A 26,183-nucleotide genomic window follows, 5' to 3' on the forward strand; every position below is an offset into this window, starting at 1 on the left:
ACTCTATGTTAAGTTATATCTATTTTTCCCTTCCATGGAAAATGTTTTACTAAATATACATACTATATAATGAATATATATTACATATATAATATATATATATAATATTTTGAGAAAGTTTTGTTTTGTTTTGTTTTGTGTTTTTTTAGGATCATGGTTTAAATTCAGAGAGATCTCTAGCTGGGGAAATTTTACCATACTAGGATCCTAGGGTTAAATATCAGGGACAATCATATTTTGAGTTGTTTCTACATGAATTTGTTTTAAAAAATAAAGACTGTGACCATTCAGGCCATTTTTTAAATTTGTTTTTTAAAATTTGTTATTGAAATATAGTAGATTTATAATGTTGTATTAGTTTCAGGTATACAGCAAAGTGATTCAATTATATAGTTTTTTTTTTTTCACATTCTCTTCCAATATGGTTATTACAAGATATTGAGTTTAGTTCCCTGGGCTATATAGTAGGTCCTTGTTGGTTTTCTATTTTATAAACAGTAGTGTGTATATTTTAATCCCAAACTCCTAATTCACCCCTTCTCCCTTTTCCTCTTGGGTAACTAACCATAAATTTGTTTTCTATAGCTATGAGTCTATTTCTGAATATAAATAAATTCATTTGTATCTTTTTTTTAGATTCCACAAATAAATGATATATATTTGTAATTGGCTTCACTTAGTATAATAATTTCTAGGTCCCTACATGTTGCTTGCAAATGGCATTACTTCATTCTTTTTTTTATGGCTGATTAGTAGTCCAGTGTGTGTGTGTGTGTGTGTATGTGTGTGTGTTGTGTGTGTGTGTGTGTGTGTGTGTACACCATATCTTCCTTTTCCATCCTTCTGTGCATTGTCATTTAGGTGTTTCCATGTTGTGACTGTTGTGAATAGTGCTGCTGTGAATGTTGGGGTGCATGTATCTTTTCAAATCATGGTTTTCTCCAGATATATGTCCAGGAGTGGGGTTGTAGGATCAATGTTAGCTCTATTTTTAGTTTTTCAAGAAATCCCCATGCTGTTCTTCATAGTGGCATTCAGGCCATTAAAAAAAAATTTTTTTTTCATTTATCTGGATGTTGCAGAAGAAGGAATTTGGGACTGAAACCATCTACGTTAATTATAGAAAGTTATTTGCCTACCTGTATACAGAAGTTGATTCTTATAATACTAAGAAATTGAAATTATCAAAATGACCACCTGCTGATACATCCAGATCACATCACTTTACAATGACAGCGTAAGTTGGAAGTGTTGCAAAGGTGCCTGTTGTCACCACTTCCCTGCTCCAAATGTCATGGAAGCTAAAAGGCAACTCCTTTGTTACATGACTCTCCTCATAACCACACAGCACTTCTCTGACATGTAAGTGACTTCCTAGCAGTAAAACATACATGCTGGTGGGAAGGGTTTTTCACCAGTGAGCAAAGAAGCACCATATTAAGTTAAACAGAGCAGATTTTGCTGCTGAATTACTCAAAATATAAAGTGTTTACACTGTAGATATTTTCCTTTTCTTTTTTCTTTTTCTTTTTTTTTTTTTTTTAATTTTTTGTCTTTTTGGGGCCGCGCTCATGGCATATGGAAGTTCCCAGGCCAGGGGACAAATCGAGCTGTAAGCTGCTGGCCTACACCACAGCCACAGCAACATAAATCCAAGCCATGTCTGTGACGTACACCACAGCTCACAGCAACACTGGATCCTTAACCCACTGAGCAAGGCCAGGGATCGAACCTGTGTCCTCATGATGCCAAGTCATATTCATTTCTGCTGAGCCATGAGGCGAACTCCAGATATTTTCTCAAAGAGTTCAAAATTATCTAGGCAATAAATTGTATCCAGACTACCAAAAATCCTTTTTAATAATTTAGATAAAAGGAAAAATATTATCATGAATAAGGGAGTGCCATTTAACAGTTACTTATCCTTTCTAAATATTAGTATGTCTCACAGAGTCCTTATGCTTTTGTAAATGTGTAAACACATTTGCCTTTGAAACTAAACTTTGAAAATTATGCCTTGTAACTAATGTTTTATCTGTAGCCAGTACTTGGGCTGCTGTTGGTAACAGACAGACAAAGTCTCCTTTAGGAATACTCCAGTAGAATAGTCTCTTTGATCAGGTACATTATGTTCTTTTATAGAATTTAAATAAAGAAAAATATATCCTAGTTACTGTCAGAGATTTTTTATGTTGCTTTATGGTCAGCTAAAAGGGGCATTCTTTCTTTTTCTGAACTAAACTCAGATTATATCTACATTGGTTTTAGATGGGGAGCAACCAGATAAGCCAGTTTAAAATTTCTATTTATGTAAAATAATATAACTAATATATTTTTATATTATTTTTAATTGACCATATTTTTTTAGTTGGTTCTGTGTGTGATAGGACCACTCCCGATGGAGGCTTTGCAGGAGTATTGAGAAAGCTACTGTAGCCAAAGAGTATCAATTATTTCTAAGCAACTAACTACTTTTGTATTCTCATTGAAATCTCTGTGACCAAATTTGGAAATGTCTAAAATTATACCTAAGTGTGTAACCTTTTGCTTCATTAATTCTTTACTTATTTTCAGTCAATATCTTACCTTTTATTTGCATATAATGCTATTAGTTAGATTTTCCACATTTTATATTTGGAGGGCTGGTGCTGAAGTTAGGAACATTATCTGTTTGATATGAAAATCTGTTCACTTTTCATAAACTAAGTACCATTTTAAATAACTCCGTCATTTAATTATTAAAAGTATATTTTATGGTGTATCAAGTAACGACTCTTATAAAGAAGTCTGAAAATCTAAAACACAGAATGGATGAGAGAGACCACGTAATTCTCCCTCATTTTTCCTACAGAGGAGGAAACTAATGCCAGGAGTAATAACTTTCTCAATATGATATCACCAACACAGCAGAGTGAAGAGGGATGCTGGTGTTTTCTGACTAGTATTCTCTCCTCTCCTCTTTAATATTCTTTCACATTCACCTGTCCCCTAATTTCATCTGACTGATATACTACAGCATACCCTACTTAAGTTAACCGCATTTATTTTCACATATTCTCCTGACATACTTGTCCATGTGTGTGTGTGTTTTTTTTTTTTTTAAGCAACCTAATTTCAGTAATTTTTAAGTGAAGCTATGAGTCTTTTTATTTTCTATAAACCTCCAATTTGGAAATTTTTGTCAAAAACCATTACTGAACCTGTATCATGATCCAGACATAGGGATAAGGACTTGTATTTATCTGTACATCCTTACAAACAATTTGATGGTGTGGATATTAATATCCCAATTTTGTGGATAAGAAAAAGCCCAATGAACCTAAATGTCTATCCACAGATGAATGCCTAAAGAAGACATGGCATTCATGCCTAATAAAAAATGAAATAATGCCATTTGCAGCAACATGGATGGACCTAGAGATTATCATAGTTAATGAACTAAGCCAGACAGAGAAGGACAAATATCATATATATATATCATTTATATGTGGAATCTAAAAAAAGGATACAATTGAACTTATTTACAAAAAAGAAACAGACTGACAGATGTAGAAAATAAATGGTTGCCAAAAGAGAGAGAGGAGGGGAGGGATAAATCAGGAGTTTGGATTTAGCTGATACAAATTTACTATATATAAAATACATAAACAGAGTCCTACTATATACTACAGAGAACTGTACTCAGTATCTATAATGGAGAAGAATCTGAAAAAGAATATATATATGTACATATATACATACACACATAAATATATATATATATATATGAATCACTGCTGTATATCAGAAACTAACGTAACATCATAAATCACTATACTTCAATTAAGAAATTATAAAAAGCCCAGTGAGGTTAAGCACATGCTTATGGTCTCATGGTTTGCTAAGTGGTGATATGGATTAAATTTGGATCTACGTAACTCTGAATCAGATGCTATTAATTTCAATGCCATTCTGCCTTCAAAGTAAGAAAATCAAACAACCAAACAGAAACTTAAACTGTTTCTCCAGGAATCAGTCTGTCCTCTATAAGAATAATAATGATGCACTGAAGCCTTATTGCACTCGTCATTTCTTTTATTGTAATTTAGGGAAACATATTTTAAAGCATTGCTGAATAATTTGCTTTCTATGAAATGTCAGGATCTTTACTAACAGCCACTTTCCGGTTAAAATTTTACAATAGATTATTTTAAAAACAACCTTTGTTTTGCATTTATATTTTTCTCATCCACTAGGTTTGAATCCTAGGCCATTCTCCCAGCAGTGCCTTCAATTGACATTGTCATTATTAAGTGCCATACCTACTTAAATGTTTTAGTCTGCCAGACTTCTGTACTTGCTGTGATTAAAAACCCAAACCTACACTCCTAGCCTTACAGTCATATCACTACCCTACAATATTAACAATCCTGGAAATTCAAGAATGCCCAAGTTTAATCTCACAGAATTCCTTGACTTGAAGTGATTCTTGTGCCCTCTAGTGTCCAAACAAAGTGTCTGAACAAACTATATATTGTTCAAAGGCACTTTTTCAGTCTTTTAATTGCTGGGTCTTGGTAATAGTTCCAAGGAAACGCAGTGTGGAAGAATCTACCATACTCTGAGTGATAATGGGTCATATATGGAAACCAAACTGGGATTAAGCCAAAAATAACAATCTGGGGAAGATTTATAAAGGTAGAATATTTTATTTTTGACATTTTATTTATTAAACATTTGTGCTACAGTTTTATTCTGTATTGATAAGGAATTTATATGTTTTATGCATAAATGTAAATATTAGTACATGCTTACTTGAAATTGAGCTTCAGTTTTTAAACTATTCTCTTAATAAAATGGTGAGATGAAAGGACTTTTTGAAAAAAGATTTTATTGTCGGAGGAACACGTGAGATTACCTTAACAGATTTTTAAGTGTACAATACTGTATTATTATCTACAGGCTGAAGTGTTGTATATAGATCTCTGGAACTCACCTTATGTATCTGAAATGTTATTCCACTGATTAGAGAATTCCCATTTTCCACTCTTTCCAGTCCCTGGCAACCACAGTTCTATTCTTTGGTTCCATGAATCCGCCTATGTTTTACATATGTAAGTGGAATTAAGGAATTTTTGCTCCTCTGTGACTGACTTACTGCACTTAGTGTAACAGTCCTTTCGGTTTATCTGTGTTATCACAAGTGGCAGGGTTTCCTTTTTAAGACTGAATAATATTCCACTGTATGTTTATACCACTTTTATAATTCATTCATCAGTGAACATTTAGGTTGTTTCCACATATGGTATGAAAGGTTGTCATGTTAAAAAGTAGAACTACCATATGATCCAGCAATCCCACTTCTAGATATAATACATTTTTTTGGCTATGCTGGTGACATGCATAAATTCCCAGGCCAGGGATTGAACCCATGCCACAACAGAGGTCTGAGTGACTGCAGTTACAGCACCAGATCCTTAAGCCCCTGTGCCACAAAGGAACTCCTAACAATTCATTTTCAAATTCCATTTCCTCCCAAATAGTTACTACTTTTACTGTTAAATGTTTCAGCTTTATTTTTTAAGGTGAAAACTTAAATGTGAATTTCTCAACTAAGGCTTCATTCTTTGCTAGGGAGCAAAAACAGGTTATTACAGGCACTGCCTTTTATTTATTTGTTTTTATTATTTTTTTATGTTTTGTTAATTTTATTTGAGTTTTTTATTGTTATTTTACCAACACATTTACATACATACATGTATACATTATATTTTCTCCCATATCATGCTCCATCATAACTGACTAGACATAGTTCTCAGTGCTACACAGCAGGATCTCATTGCTAATCCATTCCAAAAGCAATAGTTTGCATCTATTAACCCCAAGCTCCCAATCCATCCCACTCCCTCCCCCCGCCCCTAGGCAACCACAAGTCTGTTCTCCAAGTCCATGATTTTCTTTTCTTTGGAAAGGTTCCTTTGTGCCCTATATTACATTCCAGATGTAAGTGATATCATACAGTATTTGTCTTTCTCTTTCTGACTTACTTCACTCAGTATGAGAGTCTCTAGTTCCATCCATGTTGCTACAAATGGCATTATTTCATTCTTTTTTATGGCTGAGTAGCGTTCCATTGTGTATATATACCACTTCTTCCTAATCCAATCGTCGGTCGATGGACATTTGGGTTATTTCCATGTCTTGGCTATTGTGAATAGTGCTGCAATGAACATGCGGGTGCATGTGGCTTTTTTAAGGAAAGTTTTACCCGGATATATGCCCAAGAGTGGGATTGCTGGGTCATGTGGTAGTTCTACGTATAGTTTTCTAAGGTACCTCCATACTGTTTTCCATAGTGGTTGTACCAGCTTACATTCCCACCAACAGTGCAGGAGGGTTCCCTTTTCTCCACAACTCCTCCAGCACTTGTTATTTGTGGACTTATTATTATGATGGCCATTCTGACTGGTATCTCGTGGGAGTTTTGATTTGCATGTCTCTAATAATCAGGGATGTTGAGCATTCTTTCATGTGCTTGTTGACCATCTGTACATTTTCCTTGGAAAAATGTCTATTCAGGTCCTTTGCCCATTTTTCCATTGGGTTGTTGGCTTTTTTGCTGTTGAGTTGTATAAATTGCTTGTATATTTTAGAGATTAAGCCCTTGTCAGTTGCATCATTGAAAACTATTTTCTCCCTCCAATTCTGTAAGCTGTATTTTTGTTTTCTCTTTGGTATTCTTTGCTGTGCAAAAGCTTGTCAGTTTGATGAGGTCCCATTGGTTTATTTTTGCTTTTATTTCTGTTGCTTTGGGAGACTGACCTGAGAAAATATTCGTAAGGTTGATGTCAGAGAATGTTTTGCCTATGTTCTCTTCCAGGAGTTTGATGGTGTCCTGTCTTATATTTAAGTCTTTTAGCCATTTTGAGTTCATTTTCATGCAGGGTGTGAGGGTGTGTTCTAGTTTCATTGATTTACATGTAGCTGTCCAGGTTTCCTAAGCAGTGCTTGCTGAAAAGACTGTCTTTTTCCCATTTTATGTTCTTGCCTCCTTTGTCAAAGATTAATTGCCCATAGGTGTCAGGGTTTATTTCTGGGCTCTCTACAGTTAGTATACAAATCTGTTCCATTGGTCTGTATGTCTGTTTTGGTACCAGTACCACACTGTCTTGATGACTGTGGCTTTGTAATATTGCCTGAAGTCTGGGAGAGTTATGCCTCCTGCTTGGTTTTTGTTTTTCAGGATTGCTTTGGCAATTCTGGGTCTTTTGTGATTCCATATAAATTTTTGGATTGTTTGTTCTAGTTCTGTGAAAAATGTCATGGGGAACTGGATAGGGATTGCATTGAATCTGTAGATTGCTTTGGGTAGTATGGCCATTTTTACAGTATTAATTGTCCCAACCCAGGAGCATGGAATATCTTTCCATTTCTTTACATCTTCTTTAATTTCCTTGATTAATGTTTTATAGTTCTCAGCATGTAAGTCTTTCACCTCCTTGGTTAGGTATATATACCCAGATATTTGATTTTTTGTGGTGCAATTTTAAAAGGTATTGTATTTTTGTATTCCTTTTCTAATATTTCATTGTTAGTATACAGAAATGCGACTGATTTCTGAATGTTAATCTTATACCCTACTACTTTGCTGAATTTTTGATCAGGTTGAGTAGTTTTGGGGTTGAGTCCTTAGGGTTTTCTATATATAGTATCATGTCATTTGCATACAGTGACAGCTTTACCTCTTCTCTTCCTATTTGGATGCCTTTTATTTCTTTCATTTGTCTGATTGCTGTGGCTAGGACTTCCAGTACTATGTTGAATAACAGTGGTGAGAATGGGCATCCTTTTCTTGTTCCAGATTTGAGTGGGAAGGCTTTTAGCTTTTCTCCACTGAGTATTATATTTGCTGTCGGAGGCACTTCCTTTTAATTTCATAACTTTTTACTATGGATGCACTGGTGAATGATAAATACATACATTATAATTCCCATTAATAGCTTAAGCAACAGCAAAACCTATTCTTTATAGAGATATTAAAAAGAAGTGATGCAAATGATATGGCCCTGAGATTTCCTGTGAACTCCTTGGTTCAAACATTTTAAACAAAGTTATTGTTTAAAGAACACCATGATATGGTAAAAAGCACCCTTGACTCTGTATTAAAGATGTGACCTCTTGGAGTAGTTCTGGCTCTTAAACTATCTGACACTGGACACACTGAACACATATCTCATTTTTAGCTTGAACTTTCTAATTATTTTCATTGTTTTTGGTTTTGTTTTGTTTTGTTTTTGTTTTTGTTTTTGTTTTTTGTCTTTTTGCCATTTCTTGGGCCACTTCCCGTGGCATGTGGAGGTTCCCAGGCTAGGGGTCCAATTGGAGCTGTAGCTGTCGGCCTACACCAGAGCCACAGCAACGCGGGGATCTGAGCCCCATCTGCAAACTACACCACAGCTCACGGCAACGCCGGATCCCTAACCCACTGAGCAAGGCCAGGGATCGAACCCTCAACCTCATGGTTCCTAGTTGGATTTGTTAACCACTGTGCCACGATGGGAACTCCTGTTGGTTTTCTTTTGTTTTCCTCTTTAGGTACATAAAATACCAAACCACCAAGCTAACCTGCTTCTTTGTATTTATTGCCCCTCGATGGTTTATTTCTGAGTATATATAATATGTCCTTTCCTTTTAGTGAGAAAAAAATTGAAATGTCATGTAAAAATTAAGAGTATTAAATCTCAGGTAATCCCTGAATAAACATCTCACATCTTCAATTCTAATTTAGGAATTCAGATATTTAGAAAAGATTAAAATCATTTATCTGAAGTCATATCCATACATTAGTCAACTAGATATTTAACCTAACCACTCCAAAATGATAAGTGATTTTTAGCTACAATTAAATGTAAAATAATGAAATCTCTTCCTTCCTATAACGATTCAAATCTTCATCTAAATAAGAAGCCCCACCACATAGACTTCCTCACTTTTTTTTTTTCTCCAGAGTAAATAAAAAATGAAGGCTAAACTCTTTCCCCTCTGATAAAGCCCTTATATTCCCTTCTCTGTTATGAGTTAAAATCTCACACACTGTGATATGGATGTGGATATGTCTAACAGTCCTTATGTATTTCCCACCAAATTTTTAAAATTTCTAACACTGTAAAAGACATTGAAAAATCAAAATTCTTTTGATTCCAGGGCCACTGGAAATTTCATCCTACCAAAAATGATACCATGGATAAGTGGTGGGTCCTAGCATATCCACCTCTTCCAGAAAGGCATATTTTTACTCTGACATGTATAAAAATCACAGACTTAATTGAGATTTATTTCTGATTTTGCTTAAAGAAAATCCTGGAGATACTGTTTCATAGATAATACATAATCAGTTTATACAGTGAACTAGATACATACAATGATACTTCACTTAGGACTAGAATGATTGCTGAGAAATTTCAGCTTTTACCTTGGCCCATGTTTTCAACAGCAGGATTTGAAATAAAACATGGAATTCACAAGCTTCAAAGCCTTTGGTCATCCAGTTTTCTCTTCCTGATCTACCTAAAATATTTGGCTTGGGTGAAGACATACTCCCCTACTGTGTCCTTTTCATAGAGCTGATGAGTCTTCATGAATCTTCTAAATTAGGTAGGAGCTGTAGCCAAGGCTGGCCCCATTAAATAAGGAGTTTCTTAATTATATTTGTAGAAAAAAGGGATGTTTTGAGATTGATTCAAAGATAAAGGTACAAAAAGAAAAATTATTCTAAAAATAGTATCTTATACATCCTTTTGACGTGTATAGTGTTGAATTGTGAGAGTCTTACCAAATGGGATGGAAAAAACAATGGAAGAATTCCTTCACAGTGTCACACTGTCTTCTTATTTATGCATCTGAAGACTGTATAAAATTTTGTTGTTTCTTTTAACTAAACCTTTCCCAATTAATTCAAAATCTATGGCAGTCTTTGGAAAATCTCATCTTATGTATCACTAGCTCAGAGATGCCCCTGTCATATTAAATTCAGTTCTATTTTCTTTCCAACATTTGTTCATGGCATGGCCTTCCACTTACCAGATCACAAAGTGTTTCTTCATCACTACTTATAAATTACTGAGGATATCTTTAATTCTAATCCTTGTAGGGGAGTTCCCATCGTGGCGCAGTGGTTAACGAATCCAACTAGGAACCTTGAGGTTGGGGTTCGATCCCTGGCCTTGCTTAATGGGTTAAGGACCCGGCATTGATGTGAGCTGTGGTATAGGTCACAGACGTGGCTAGGATCTGGCATTTCTGTGGCTCTGGTGTAGGCCAGTGGCTGTAGCTCTGATTAGACCCCTAGCCTGGGAACCTCCATATGCAGTGGGAAGCAGCCCTAGAAAAGGCAAAAAGACAAAATAATAATAATAACAATAACAGTAATCCTTGTAGGTTTTTGATTCTACAAGGAAGAAGTAGAGGCAGGACTACAATCTGGGTCTTCTGACTCCAAATCCCTAAACCTGATACACAGGGGAGGGCAAATGACAACACATCACTACCCTTTCCCTCAACTGTATATAGGTTGTGTTTCTCTAACATGGTGAGGCAACTGATGCTCATAACATAAATCAATATTTTCACATGGCTTTCAGCTTTCTTTTCCAAAGTCAAGCATTCACTTTTATTTTTTTATTTTAATTTTTATTTTTTTGTCTTCTGTCTTTTCAGGGCTGCACCTACGGCATATGGAGGTTCCTAGGCTAGGGGTCTAATCAGAGCTGTAGCTGCCAGCCTACGCCAGAGCCACAGCAATGGCAGATCTGAGCCGCGTCTGCGACCTATACCACAGCTCATGGCAGTGCCGGATCCTTAACCCACTGAGCGAGGCCAGGGATCAAAGCCGCAACCTCATGGTTCCTAGTTGGATTTGTTTCTGCTGCGCCATGACGGGAACTCCGACATTCACTTTTAAAATGAGCTTCTCCAAACCCTAGGCTGCTTTATCATGTTCAATAGTGTTTTCATTTTTTTGGTATAGAAATTCTTCTCAAAGAAAGATAACTTTAAAAAAAGAGAGACTTTCCTGTATATTTATACCCAAGCTTTTCTATCTCTTGTATTGAATATAGCATCTTTCTTTGCCCATATATATGTTATTAACTGACTCTTAGAGCAATAAGCAGAAGGATAGATGGCACCTATTAAATTTGTAAGTTTTACTTGGTAAATAAAAATCAGATTTCTTTACACATTTATATTATTTTTCCCATTTTGTTAAAAAATGAAAGCCTTTTCAGTCCTTCCTTGTGCCATGTCTTCCCTAGCATTAGTCACCTCTCTGATTTGTTTAAAAGGAAACAGCAACTTGTAGAGAGTAGCCCCAGCAGGGGAAGAAAACTTTCAACAGCTGTCTGGGGTCTTGCCGAGGGCAGAGTTCTCTCACTGGATAAAACCTATTTTTCTCCTCTTATCCATTGCTTCCCCCTGCATGACTCAGGGCTCTCTACAAACAGGCAGGCATGCCAAACATAACATGATCACACCTAGTCAGGGTGGCAGCCAGCCGTGGGAGATAGCCGCTCACCCAGGGCTCCTTGCTGATGGCTTTCCCCGTTCAACTCAGAGCTGCCTGGGCAGGTCCTTTCTCTTCTGCTCTTGTGCTGCTATTGTTTCCAGCAAATCACTGACATTTTAGAGTTTTGGTAATTGTGCTCTCTTTATATTTCCCCTTCAAATTGTAAACCGTCTTAAGAGTTTTTCAAAACAGTAGGTAGAGACACAAATAGGTTCTCAGATTTCTTACAGTCATAGGAGCTGAAGTGATGGAAGCCATGCAGGATGCAGACGTAGATGGCCCTCCACAGTATGTTCAGGTGGCCTGTGTCAACAGGTAGACCCTGAACAGGTAGACCCTAAAGTATATACATACATAGGAAAACTCACCCTTTTTTAAATAAGTTTTTCTTTTCTTTTTTTTTTTTTTTTTTTTTTTTTTTTGGTCTTTTTGCCTTTTCTAGGGCCACTCCCATGGCATATGGAGATTCCCAGGCTAGGGGTCTAATCAGAGTTGTAGCTGCCAGCCTATACCACAGTCACAGCAACTCAGGATCCGAGCCACTACACCACAGCTCACAGTAATGCCAGATCCCCAACCCACTGAGCAAGGCCAGGGACTGAACCCTAAACCTCATAGTTCCTAGTCGGATTTATTAACCACTGAGCCATGACTGGAACTCCCTAAATAAGGTTTTTTAATGCCTAAGATATACAGCTGCAATAGGAAATTTTTCTACGCTTGGTGGAAGAAGAAAAAATGAATATGGCTTTTACATGTGGCATTTTCCCACACTCTTTTTCCTTTATGGAATTTTTCTCTCCTCCTTGCCATTTACCTGCATAAGATACTTGGTATCTCAAGTTATTTTAAGACCTATGTGTTCCATGGCAGCTATATGATATCAAAGGAAAAGTTCCACTGGCTTTTAATGTACTGAAATAACAATATTTGGTTCAGGCCGTAGTATCTTAAACCTCAGGGAATATCTCTCTCCCAAATCACTTTCATTTGTGCAAGCAGAGTAGAGATACAGACGGGAGAGATCATACAGCAACCTAGAGGATAACAATCTTATCCAAACACTGGCAGCACGCCATGAAGAAAAGCTTCCACATGAAAAAAAATACATTTTCAAATATCATTTTATAATTGTCAATAGAAACCAGGTTTCCCCTTCTCCTTTTCTTTTCTTAGATTTTATTACACTTAAACCATTTTGTCAGAGGTGAACAGTGATGAAAATTACCATGATTGTTTCTCTGCTCAATATTCATAGCTTCATTCACCTAAACTTTCTCACAAATTTCAGATTTGAAAATGGGATTATCAAAAACGGGCTTGAATGGCAAGATATTTCTTTTGAAATATTGGCTGCTGCATGAGTACAAAGTCAAAAGAGATTTTTTTTTTTAAGTTGGAGGGCTGTTTCAAAAATGTACTGCAGGCAGAAATCTTCCATTAGCTTTGATTTTAATGATAGACCCACCAGATAGTCCCGCAGGCATTTTAAGCTCTAAGCCTACTGTGAATGGCCTTTGACTGAGCCTCAGACGTATAGCCTTTAATTGGGCAAGAGCTTTGTATCATTTGAGCTCCATATCCATTTTGAGTCACAGCTTAATCTATTTAATATAGGGGTTCCTTCCATTATCGAGTTGACAGATTCAACTTGGCTGAAAGCTAAGTGCTAGAAACAATGACTGAAGATACAGAGTTAGATCTTTAGGCTACCATCCAGCTGAGACTATGCTCAGTCATTACTAGGACAAATGGCTAATGTTCTAGGACATTTCTGATCACTTTGGTGTAGACCTGGGACAAGTCAATAAATATCAAGAAATGATCAGTTTCTTAAGTCCAGACATGCAAGATTTTTATGAAAGATCAAGACATTCTCAAGTTATTTATAGAAAATCATTAACAGATTTTTTTAAAGTACAACTTTTTTTTGACATTTCTTATAATTTGGTGAGCTGTTATGATTTTATTGCTATAAAATTCATGGTCAGGGTCACATATCTTTTTTTTCCTTGAGAATGACCTTCTTAAATACTTTGAGAAGACAGATTTGGAACCTGTCAAGGTTCTAATTAGTGCTGGGTATAAATGGCTCAGTTCAGTGGAGAGTATATTTCCAACTTGTCTAAAAACTAAAACAGGGAGAAAACAACTTTCTTACAAACTTTTCTTAATGTTACTCATTTTCTTTTCAATGCCTGCATCATATAACTAAACTTTTCCATTCCAAAAGCATTTATTAGCCAATTAAGAATTCAAATGTGATAAGAGAATCATTCTGAGATAACTTCCTAAATTACAGTATAATAAAATCATAAAATAGATTTAGTATGTGGGAGAGGAGATAGTAGGGAAAAAAAAAAGTCAAATTATGAAGTAATTCCTTCTTATTTTTGATCAGAGTCACCTCGAATTAATTTGTAGCAGTGTGAACTTCTTACTTTTACCACCAGGGGGCAGGGTATGCTAACTATTGAATTAGTGAATGCCAAAAGGCACACAAGGAGAGATTTTCAACAGAAGTGAAAAATTCCTTAAGGGTTTCTCCACAGATCCTTTAGGGCAAGAGCTGTCAGAGTGTTCGCAGTAACTTTTCACACAAGTTATGAAAAACTAGATAATTATTATGTCAAACTAAGGTCTTTTATAAGTAATTTTATGACCTGTTGATTTGTTCCATTTTATTTTTAACAATCACGATTTCAACTTAAAACTAAAATTTTACATGAATTAAAGGAAATGGAAAATAATGGTTTTTTAGGTCACTTTGTTCATTATTTCAATTCAAAGTTCATGTATCTTCGTAAGAAAAGAGCTCACTTTGGAAACTTGAGGAAAAAATAGATAAATATATATAATTTAGAACTTTCCCCCCCTTTGGAGAAGCATTGAGAAGCTTTAATCAGCAGGATAATTTGTTTTACAAGGTTCTCTTTGATGACCGTTAGTCATTCCGCCTGCCAAAAAGTAAAACCGTTGTCTTTTGAGATCTGAGGTTAATTTGAGAACAGGTCAAAAGACAATAGAAATATGTGCCATGAGGGTTTTGTATTCAGTTTTCTTAAGTCAGCTTTCTCGGAAGAGAAGATACTGTCTTGGGATTGGAATTGTAAACTTTCAATTTGTAGTTGGAATTAATTATGCTAATGCAAGTGAAAATAATATTTCAAAAGCAAGAGAGCAACACTTTACAGGAGTACCTTGATAGCCTAGGCGTTAGGACTTGACACTTTCGCTTCTGTGGCCCTGGTTCAGTCCCTGATCTGGGAACTGAGATCCCACATCAAGCCTCTACATGCTCTGGCTCTCCCCTAAAAAAGATTAAAAATATGTGCTCAATTAATGTTTTCTTTTTGAGGTATAACTGACATATGTTAGTTTTAGGTATACAATATAATGATTTGATTTTATATATATATATTGAAAAAGGATCACCACAATAAGTTAACATCTGTCACCATACAATAAAATTTTTCCTCTTGTGAAGAGAACTTTTAAGATGTGTTCTCTTAGCAACTTTCAAATATGCAATGTAGTATTAGTAACTAGAGTCACCATGCTAGGTCACTGCATTCTGAGGATTTACTTATAACTGGAAGTTTGCACCTTTTGACTCCCTTCATTCATTTCACCTCCCCTCCCCTCCCACCCACACCCCCACTTCTGGCAACAACCATTTTGTTCTCTGAATTTGTAACTTTTTGTAACTTAGTTTGTTTAGATTACATGTATAAGTGAGATCAAATGGTATTTTTCTCTAAGTGATTTATGTCACTTAGCCTGATGCCCTCAAGACCCATCCAGTTGTTGAAAATGGAAAGATTTTCTTTTTTTGTGTGGCCAAATAATATTTCATTATAATGATTTAGCTATTTTTGAAGGCAAAGGCTGGTTAAAGATACTCAACGTAAACTACATTTATTTACATCTGCATGTGATTTCATATTAATCATGTTGGCCATTCCTTTAATATTATCAACGACAAGCCTTAAAAACTTCATGAGAAGTATAAATTTCACAGGTGTGGGAACAATGTCTTTATTCCTCTCATTTCTTTTCAGTGTCCAAGCAGAACCTATGACCCACTGATTAAATCAACCCGAGACTTTCCAGACGATGTCATCAGTTTCATAAAGCGGCACCCTGTGATGTATAAATCCGTGTATCCAGTTGTGGGAGGACCAACATTCAAGCGAATCAATGTGGATTACAGGCTGACACAGATCGTGGTGGATCACGTTGTTGCTGAAGATGGCCAGTATGATGTAATGTTTCTTGGAACAGGTATGCTAGAACCAGGTTCTGCCTTCTTTCCAAAGAATTTTTCATGATTAAACAAAGAAAAAAAAAATCTTCAAAAAAGTTGATTGACCAAAATCAAAATGAGTAATGACTGGCTACTATCTAGTGTTTTTTCAAGGTACATAACATGTGATTTTAATTGACAATCACAGTATCTCCTAGCCTCCATTAGTGTTATATGAAATTTTAAAATATATTTCTGTATTATGACTGCAGTGTGCCTGCTATATATGAGGTGCTCAATACACATTTGTTGAATTACTCTGGACTAAAATAGGCAAAGCAGTGTTTCTTTATTTTTAAACTTTACACTTCCCTCTCTCTACAGAGATATTTGATAGCCCTGCCCCCGAAGGATCCCGTCATCCAATTCTGAGAATCACTGACTTAGTGGACTTAAGATAGCTTTTTAAAATAGTCATGAATTATTTGCAAGATTTTAAAGTGGAAAATTCTTGGTGATTATTTTTCCTGTCTTTGAATTTTGTGGATTAAGTATCACTGTCATTATTAGAGCTTGTTTTACTTATTTATTTTTTGACTGCCTCCTCGGTAATTGTAAAATGATTACCTTTTTTCCCCTAGAGAAAGAGATTAGCTTATTTGATGAATCTCAAAAAAAGTAATGACTGGAGTTCCCATTGTGGCGCAGTGGTTAACAAATCCAACTAGGAACCATGAGGTTGAGGGTTCGATCCCTGGCCTTGCTCAGTGGGTTAAGGATCTGGCCATGAGCTGTGGTGTAGGTTGCAGACGTGGCTCAGAACCCGCGTTGCTGTGGCTCTGGCTCTGGCCAGTGGTTACAGCTCCGATTAGATCCCTAGCCTGGAAACCTCCATATGCTTTGGGAGCCGCCCTAGAAAAGGCAAAAAGACAAAAAAAAAAAAGTAATGTCTGATAATATTGTGTGAATGGCAGTATAGATAACAAGTATCATTAAAACAAAAGCACTGCATCCTACATAACATTATGAATCAAGTATTGCAGCGTTCTATAGAAATTGATCAGTTTCTAAGAAATGGACATTTTTATTTAAATAGGTTTTTAGAACTACAAAACAATTTTAGAATAATTTTATTTTAGAAAACATAATGGCTTTACAAAAGTTAGGTTTATTAGGAAGCGTCTGTGTGATAGACTCAGAGGACTTTCAAGAACACTAGTTGTCAGAACTGATTATATTGCGGATGGCTGTTCCAAGGCCCAGGAAAATAAGTGATGTTTTCGAGACAACAGAGATGACTATTGAAGTGTCAAAACATGAAATAATTACTTTGTCATTAATTCTAATGAGTTTGCCACTTAATTGTACTGCCCGCCCAGAGTTCATTCCTAATTCTTCAGCATTTCAGTTCAAATTCCATTTAGCCACTAGGTGGTACTACCTAACTTTTTTTCTGAGAATATTATCAGGATTCTTAGATGCATGGATAGATTTCCAATTGTGACCTTTGGAAAATATATATATTTTTCAAAGATCCTAGATCCATTTAAAAACAATTATTTAATTATTTTAAAATAATTTTAAAAACAGACGATTTTATACAAACATGGTCATTCCCAACATGTTAATACACTCCAACTCATAAGTTAAAAACATTTTTTTTATTTATTTTTATGTCTAAGTCTGTATATTAATTTCTAAATGAGTTTTTTCTTTTTCTACAATATTCTTTTGATCACCTTTCTGTAGTAACATTACACTTTGTGGGAACTGCAATATACTTTTAATCTTGTAATAGTCTTTTAAATTGAACTAAAAGAATTTTAAACAAAATTTTTATTTTATAGCCCATTTTGTTATTTTATAGCCCATTAATTATGTTTCTGTAAGTAAAATACATTTGATTAGTGAGCTGCCACTTTTCCCATGTTGGTAGCTTCAATTATTTCTCTTCCATTTGTTAAGATTATTAAAAAAAAAATATATATATATATTTATCTTTCATGGTGAATTGGATAAGTACTAATAAACACTTCTTACATTGAGAGAAAATGTTAATATATTGTAAACTTTTAAGTTCCAGAAATGACCTTCCACTTTTCTTATTACTTCAAGTAATTTTTAAAGGATATATATATATATATATTCCTTGCATTGGGAATATGCTCTGAGTTTGGGTCTTTTAATATTTGCTTTATGTGTTTTATGAGCTGAAAGCTATATTTCAGAAGGGGTGAATCATATGCATTAAGCTTCACTTCTTGCATGCTTTATTTAACCTGATGTCTTGAAAGGTATTGAAAAAATGAGGGGAGCAATGTGATGTTTGCTAGGAAAATGTTTAACTAAACATTGATGTAGAAACAGCAGGATGATGGGTAATGCATTTTTTCAGACATTGGAACAGTCCTAAAAGTTGTCAGCATTTCAAAGGAGAAGTGGAATATGGAAGAGGTGGTCCTGGAGGAGTTACAGATATTCAAGGTAAGACTTAGGCCAGAGTTTCAGGAGAAGAGATGGTGAAACTGAGCAGTCCTTGATACAGGACACGTTTGTCTTAATACATCATCACTTTTCCTGGAGAAGTCTTTGCAATTAGCTACTTTATTTTTTCTTTCCCTTGAGTGAAGGCAAAATGTTTTAAAAGCAACTAAGAATGGGATTCATTTTCCCCTGCAGAATATCACTGAACTTGGGACTCCAGGGACTGCCCCTCATTACTGTGTCCTCCAAGCATATGGTCAGACAGATCGCCACAGCAGATGAAAGCCTAGGGTCTCTTTTACTATCCAGATGCTTTTCTACTTTATACATTTTTTACTTTTCAATTTTTCCTCTTGAATTTGAGAAAACTGGAGGAGTGTATAAATCACATGTCCCTGCATTTCTATAAGGACATTTTTTTTTAAAGTTGCATGATAGTCTTTATGCATGCTAAATTCTCCTCCACTACCCAAAGAGTTAGTAGATCTACAATTAATAGTTCTCTAGAGTTGGGGAGTGTTGTTAGACTTTACAGTAAATTTGAATTATGGCATTCTTTGTAGATCTTCAATGAAATTCAATTTAAAATTTTATTTTCTAAAAATAAAATTAGAAATAAAAATGCATTTCTTAGAAGAGCTTTTTAAAAATGTACTGCCTTAGATAACATTTTTATTGAGACTTTTTAAAAAAAATAGACTGTTTCCATGTAAATATCTATTGCCTTAAAAGAGATTAGAGCACTCTACTGTGAGGGGCTTAGGTTAATTAACATGCCAGGGTCCACAGGATCCTGTTTACATTGTGATGATAATAGTGGTCAAGAAGTTCACCATAATAAGACCTGATATCTGCTATCTCCAAAACCAAAATCTTGGGTGGTTCCTAAGGGAAAAGCTGATGTCAAATATAAGTGTGAATGCAGAAACCAAAGAGAAAGCTCCCACAACACATGTAGGCACATAATAGTAAGTCCACTCACTGGTGGTTGTTAATGGTCAAGAGGAATTGTTTGGATTACACTAAGATTTAATAGTAAACTTGTTTTCTTAATTTATAAAAAAGTTATTGGTAAGAGGAATTTTATATTTATATATACATATATATAACATATAACTAAATATATTTATTATTATATATATGACTGGGTTACTTTGCTGTACAGCTGAAATTGGCACAACAATGTAAATCAACTATACTTAAATAAAAATAATTTTTTAAAAAGTTATTGGATAGAACTTTCTCATTTAATGCTTTTGTTTTCATTCTTTTTAAATACTTTCTTAGATATTTATATCTGCTACTATTTATTGATGAGTAAATATTGGCCTGTGAGAAATGAAATAATAGTAATATATAGAGAGAGGTAGGTAGGTAAATAGATAATAGATGAAAAATTTTTTCCACCATTCCACTCTTTTTAGTCTGGTAGCTTTTTTTTTTTTAATATATATATATATATATATATAAACTTTTTTTTTTTTGGTCTGCACCCATGGCAGGTGGAAGTTAATGGGCTAGGGATTGGATCTGTACCACAGCAGAAACCTGAGCCACAGCAGGAACATCACTGGGTCCTTAACCAGCTGAGCCACCAGGGAACTCCTTGCATTCATGTTTTTAATTTTACATTGCATATGTAGAGGCATATTTTCTACAAGTAAAACTTATATCATGAATTCATGCACATCAGAACTTGTAGTGTTTTACAAAGAATACTCCACAAGGAGCACTATAACTTTTCAGAATTCTGCTACTTGAACAAGTTTTTGAACTGCTGATCTAAGAGCAGAAAGAAGTAATAAATACTTATGGAGATGTTCTTTCAACACTAGCTTGAATTATATGGAAGCAGTTAAGATAAGCAGATTTAGAAGAGGGAGAAACCTTGGGGATAGCTGGGAACAATTTTTAATGCAGAATGTCTCTTCATAAATTAATTTTTCTTTAATAATATTTTAAAATAACTGTTTTGATAATTTCTATTAAGGTTGAATCACTACACATGGGAAGGAAAAGGCAAACATAAAGATCTTTTTCTCTTGTTTATAGTAGAGGCTGGAATTTTATTTCAGTGATCTTTGATACAACATAGAGCAAAATGCTGGCTACTAAGAAGACTGTTAGAAATTACCATTATTAACATTTAACTTTTATTTTCAGCATTCATCAATGATCTTGAACATGGAGTTGTCTTTGAAGCAGGTATTTTCTAATTTTTATGCAAAAATTATCCACAAAAGCAAAATTGCTTGAATCTTGTTTATTTTAGGGAAAATCCATTGAAATTGCAAGTTAAATTAAAAATAATGTAAAACTTCAGATTATTTGTTTCTTTTATAACTGATTATAGGCCATTGTTTTAACCTTGCCTTAGGAGACATGGAACCCAAATTCATTAATTGAATAATACATTCTCCCCTTCCCTTGGCTCTTGAAAATTGAGCTCACTTTCCTAGTCTCATGAGGATGTTATTATGTCAAGGCTGTGGGAAATTCATGTAGATCACTAGCCCTAACCACTAAAAATGATTTTTAATCAGGAGTCTAGGATTTAGACTATGGACTGTGGTGGCAAATAGCCCAATGGTCAATCTCCAACCTTCCACTTAGTATCTGATTCCTGGCATCAATGTTCTCAACAGTAAAGTTAGAAAAATATCTCCTTCCTAATAACTAGGAAGCTGCCTGCAAAATTCTAGATAGAGACCTGGTACTTTCTAAGTATGAAGTAAATGGTAGCTAATAATAATAACAGTAATTTTTAACATAATGTCACTGTTCTTGGATATGATACTCAAAGTCCTAACTGATTCAAGATGTTCAGTCTTGCATTATAATTTCTATTTGTGCCCCTAAGATTTCAGAAGGTCATGTGATAGATAATATATTCAACATCAGGATGTTGCTAAAATTGTCTTAATCTACTATGCCTAGTATGATACAAGGATTATTAGATAAAAGATCTAAATAGATTTCTTCTTCAGTCTTTTCATTCATTCATTCAACATTTTTGTCCTTGGAGGGTATAGAAATGGATGAATGACATAGAAACTCACAGGGGAGCTGGGAGACAAAGGAGCATGCTAACAAAGTAAAGCAGTAATGGAACCATTACTGGGGAGAGAGAAAGGAGAGGAACTGTTCTGAAAGAGAGGCAGGGGAGCAGGAAGGAAGAGCCAAGAGACAGGCAGCTGGAGTCATGAAGGATGTTGCAGTTAACCAGACACACAAGAAGAAGGATGGGATAGGAAAGCGTATGCCCAATAGAAAAGGAGAACGATTGAAAAGGCATGGAAAATGAAAGACTATAACTGATCCTAGTAAGTTTATGTACAGTTAGAGCAAAGAGCATACATGTGTTCAAGGGGCAAGAAGGCTAGAAATAAGCCTGGGGAAGTAAAACAGAAGAGTAGGCACATCCTTACATGCATGCCCGCCTGAGAAGTGTAACATGTTTATCCAAGACAGTGGAAACCTTTCAGGATTTTAAGTAGGGTGTCATGATAAGATTTTACTTTTAGGGAGCCCAGTCTGGTGTGGCATCAGGGAAGATGGATTGAGTTCTGGCATAGAGGTGGGGGTTGCTGGAAAGCAAGGCTAAAGCCTGCGGAAGTATCAGGATACTTACAAGTGGTCCAGGAAAGAGATGATAAGGACTGAGAGAGAGGAGGAAATAGATTAGAAAGTTCTGCAAGAGAGAACAGAGAGATAAGGTGGCTGACTGGGAGTGAAAGGAGATTCCCGGACAACTCCCAGATTTGCCTCTTGGTGACTGGGCTGGTGCATCTTGGTCAAGGTTGGGCAGGGCAAGTGGATTTGGGGGAACCAGCACATGCTGTTGTCAAGAGACCTCTGAGTCTTTTTTTTTTTTTTTTTTTTTTTTTGGTGTTTGCTTTTTAAGGCTGCACTTGTGGCATATGGAAATTCTCAGGCTAGGGGTTGAATCAGAGTTGCAGCTGCTGGCCCACAGCCACAGAAGCAGCATCTGCAACCTGCACCTCAGCTCACAGCAATGCCAGATCCTTAACCCACTGAGCGAGGCCAGGGATCAAAGCTACATCCTAATGGATACTAATGAGATTCATAACCTGCTGAGCCACAAGAGGAACTCCAAGATACCTCTGAGTCTTTGTAGGGGAAGAAGATTAAGATGAGAATTGAAAAAAGGAAAACTGGCATTCAATGAAAAGGAATGAACCATCAAAGGAAACAGACTTCTTAGGCAGAAGGAAAGGGGGAGAATAGGAGAAAGGGAAGAGTGTCTTCAACGAGGATGTAGTCTCACTTGTGTCAAATATGGTCGGGAATTATATAGTCAAACAAATACTAAATTGCATACATGTATCTAGCAGCCAGGAGGTGTTAAGGGACAGTTTAATGGGGGTTGGGTAGAAGGCAGAGCTCTATAGGTTGAGTACATGTATGTTATTTGTGCCAGTACCTATTTCTCAGATGTTTTTTCCCCTGAACTTAAAGTTTGGCATGGTCCACTAGAGTGGACCGTGTTATCTGAAGGCACAGACTTGGTTTATTCACTTGTATCCTCCCTCCCCCCACCCTACCACCACAGACCCTCAGATGAATACCAATAGGGAGCAGTTCATTATTTTCAGGACTCACTTTTAAAATATAATTTTATTTGCTCAGTTTGTCAGTGTGCTATAGGCTCTTATGTATGACATGGCATCCCACAAACCTCCTTAAAACTTTCTGCACAATGACACCAAATACTTTCTGTCCCACTTACAATTCATTTTCCTTCAGGAATCCATACTTCATTAGCAATTGAAATGGTTATTTAAAACCACAGGAAAGTTTTATAAACCTCTTTTTGGTCATCTCATATATAAGAAGCCATGGCAGGAGAAGACCATCAGTGTTGCCCAAAGCATCTGTGCTTGATATAATCTACCCACGTGTATTTTCAACTATTGAGAAAGATTTTGACATCTTAATTCCCCAGTCTAGCAGCTGGTGTTTGACCTTCTTAAATTACTGCCAAGGTTATTCTAGCGCTATAGAATGCTGTCCAATTCAGTATCAACATCTTCAAACCACCATCCAGCCAGGGGAAGAAGTGATTGACTTATCTTGCTCTTCCTTATGTTTCTGTACATGTGTTTATAATGAGCAGGGCACCCAAGGAGACAGATTTAGATCCGTGATGTGTTATTCAAGAAAGGGAAGTTCTTTAGACTAGTCTGAAAGATGCTTCTAATGCATTTGTTTTGCCTGATTTGCAGCAACAATTGTACATTGGTTCCCGAGATGGATTGGTTCAGCTCTCCTTGCACAGATGTGACACTTATGGGAAAGCTTGTGCAGAATGCTGTCTTGCCAGAGATCCCTACTGTGCCTGGGATGGAAATGCATGCTCTCGATATGCACCCACTTCAAAAAGGTAAGTGGTACATTAGGTTAAAATGAAGTCTTCTATTGTGTCCCATTCTATACAATGACTATCTCACAGTTACCTTGCCTTGTTTAAAGAGAAAACATATAGAAGACATGGTTTGCAGTAGGAATATTATAATCTAAATGTTTCATAGTTTTTCATAAATCGAAAGAGGATAAAATAGAATGTTCTGAAACTCAGAAATAGGGAAGTCTTACCAAACCAGGTTTGTTTGTCCACCATGCAGCAAGCCAAATGTGAAGATGCCGAAAATAAGCAGAAAACAGTCTTATTCACAAGGCAGCCAAGCAGAGGGGAAAACAAGTCTCAGATCTGCCTCCCCAAAGGCAAAGTGCTGCGGTTGTTTATGGGATAAAGCTAAGGCATGGGGAACCTAGGGAAAGGTAATTGGAGATTTTTTTAAAAAGTTGGGGTAACCCTCATTCTCTTCAGATGCAACTAAGCTGCAGGCTTCTTCATAGGATGCATACTCTGAGGGCGGAGTTTTTGCCTTCTGAAGTCAAGAGGTCACTGGACACTCTTGTGTGCCCAGATACAGGGTCTGTGGTCCTAATTAATGTTAACCAGCCAGACCTTGAACTGGACACAGCTGACTCCCAAGTTCCTAAACAACTTGGGCAAACAGCTTATTGTTACACAAGACTTGGAGGATATGCAAGTTTTTATAGCAACAATTAAAGCGAGCTTGATTATTGAAGGCAGATTACAGATTTAATGGATCTAACTGATGATTACCCCTGGTTTCAGAACTGGAATAAATTCTGGTAAATTGTTTATCAACAATCTTTTCCTTCATCTATGTCAAAAACCAAGCAAAGTTTGTTTTTTTACTACTTTACCCTTTGTCCATTTCTCTCTTCTTCCCTTCTTGTTTCTAAACATGTATATACTCATACTTACTGTTTAATAAATAATATGTAAATATATATATTTGTTATAGTGTAATTATATACAGCCCAAAACACATCCTGGTAAATCTGTATGATTTTACTTTAACTTGGTCAGTTTCTGCTACTGAGATCTAATTAAACATCAAACTATGTCCTGCTGTTTATAGTTTATTGCTTTATATAAGCCTAAAAATAATGCTCATCCGGGCCAACAATATCCAACTAGGAATTTATTCTACACACACATGGGCAAAAGTACTACAAATTATATGTTTGATGTTCATTTCAGCACTGGTTTTCAATAGAAAAATTACTGTAAACAACCTGCTCATTAATCTGACTGATGGCAGCTGAATATATTAAAATATCATTATTTTAAAATGTGGATTATTGTAATACTAGTTTCTAAAGTATTGCTCAAAGTATACTTTCTTCTAAGTCAGCAAATTGTATATGGATTTTTTTTTTAATCTAAGTCTTAGCAAAATAAGATAACAGGTGAGCTTATGTTTGTCCTGTTAATACATATGCACTATTATCTTTTTGAAAGTTTATTGATTTGTCAAATTGCCAATTCTGGGAGTCAAAGACTGAATGTATAGTACAAAAGCAGATACTGCTTAAAACAGAGACCTTTTATATTCCCTGAAATCTATAAATTAAATATTAATAGAGAGATACCATTATTTCAAGTTTAAAGTAAAAAGTCACCAACATTTGTTACAGTTTTTGACCAAGAATATACTCATCCTAGTGAGTCTTTGGGGAATGCTTTTCTTTTCTAGAAGCTGAAAAACAAGAATGTTCATTAGTTGGTAATGAACCTTCAGTTTGATGAATTGGTCTTGTTCTTGAAGAAGCCAAGATTTAAAAACATTCTTGACCTCATGTACCTTATACCATCATAATTTTTTCTTCTTGTATTTCCCAAGTCTGTATCTCTGATCTAGCAGACATGCCACTGTGATGTTCTCCCTTACCTAACATAATGTCCATGTGAGCCAAAAAATGTGCATGATAGATGCATCTTCCACAGGGTTGTCATCCGGTCAGCATTCCTCTCAAGGAACACCCTGCACATCATAGGAGTTTCCTGTGACATCTGTGATCTCCGAGGTGGCACCATAAAATAGCCAAAGCAAATGAAACTGTACTCTAAAACTTGTTTAACTTAAATTTAGCAAATTTTTTCTTTTGTTTTATACTAGTCAATTATTTTCTCTTAAAAATATGTGACAGTCATGCACAAGGTCATTATTTTATTATTGTTATTTTCACTACTCTGCAAAAAACAATGTTAACTGTGTGTCAACAGTTAGAAATAACATCTAGCCGTTCATGCCATATCAGACTTGTACTTCTGTTTCAAATGATAGTTATCTCATTGCTTAATCACATCAATAATATAATGAATCTTTGCATGATAAGGTATTTTTATATTTGTATGTACTTCCTTTCCCACTAACTAAAGCTATTTTATATTTTATTACTTTTCCAATGACTGAAAAAAAGAGGGTAAGGGTAGTTACTCCATTTGATGTATATAAAAAATGAATTGTGTTTGTATTCACACTTGTTCCTTTTCATAATGGGTCAAAAGTC

General features: G+C 35.5%; 1 protein-coding gene across 1 annotated transcript in view; it reads left to right on the forward strand.

The window, feature by feature from the left end:
• The window catches only part of SEMA3D (semaphorin 3D), a 205,473-nt gene that overhangs the window by 158,441 nt on the left and 20,849 nt on the right, over window positions 1–26,183 (forward strand). Inside the window, exons 13-16 of the mRNA XM_021063476.1 lie at window positions 15,604–15,826; window positions 18,184–18,272; window positions 20,436–20,477; window positions 23,519–23,676. Of these exons, the coding sequence (XP_020919135.1) occupies window positions 15,604–15,826; window positions 18,184–18,272; window positions 20,436–20,477; window positions 23,519–23,676 (512 nt within the window). The remainder of the gene's footprint in view (window positions 1–15,603; window positions 15,827–18,183; window positions 18,273–20,435; window positions 20,478–23,518; window positions 23,677–26,183) is intronic.

The sequence above is a fragment of the Sus scrofa genome, chromosome 9, assembly GCF_000003025.6.
Source record: "Sus scrofa isolate TJ Tabasco breed Duroc chromosome 9, Sscrofa11.1, whole genome shotgun sequence".
Classification (NCBI taxonomy): Eukaryota; Metazoa; Chordata; class Mammalia; order Artiodactyla; family Suidae; genus Sus; species Sus scrofa.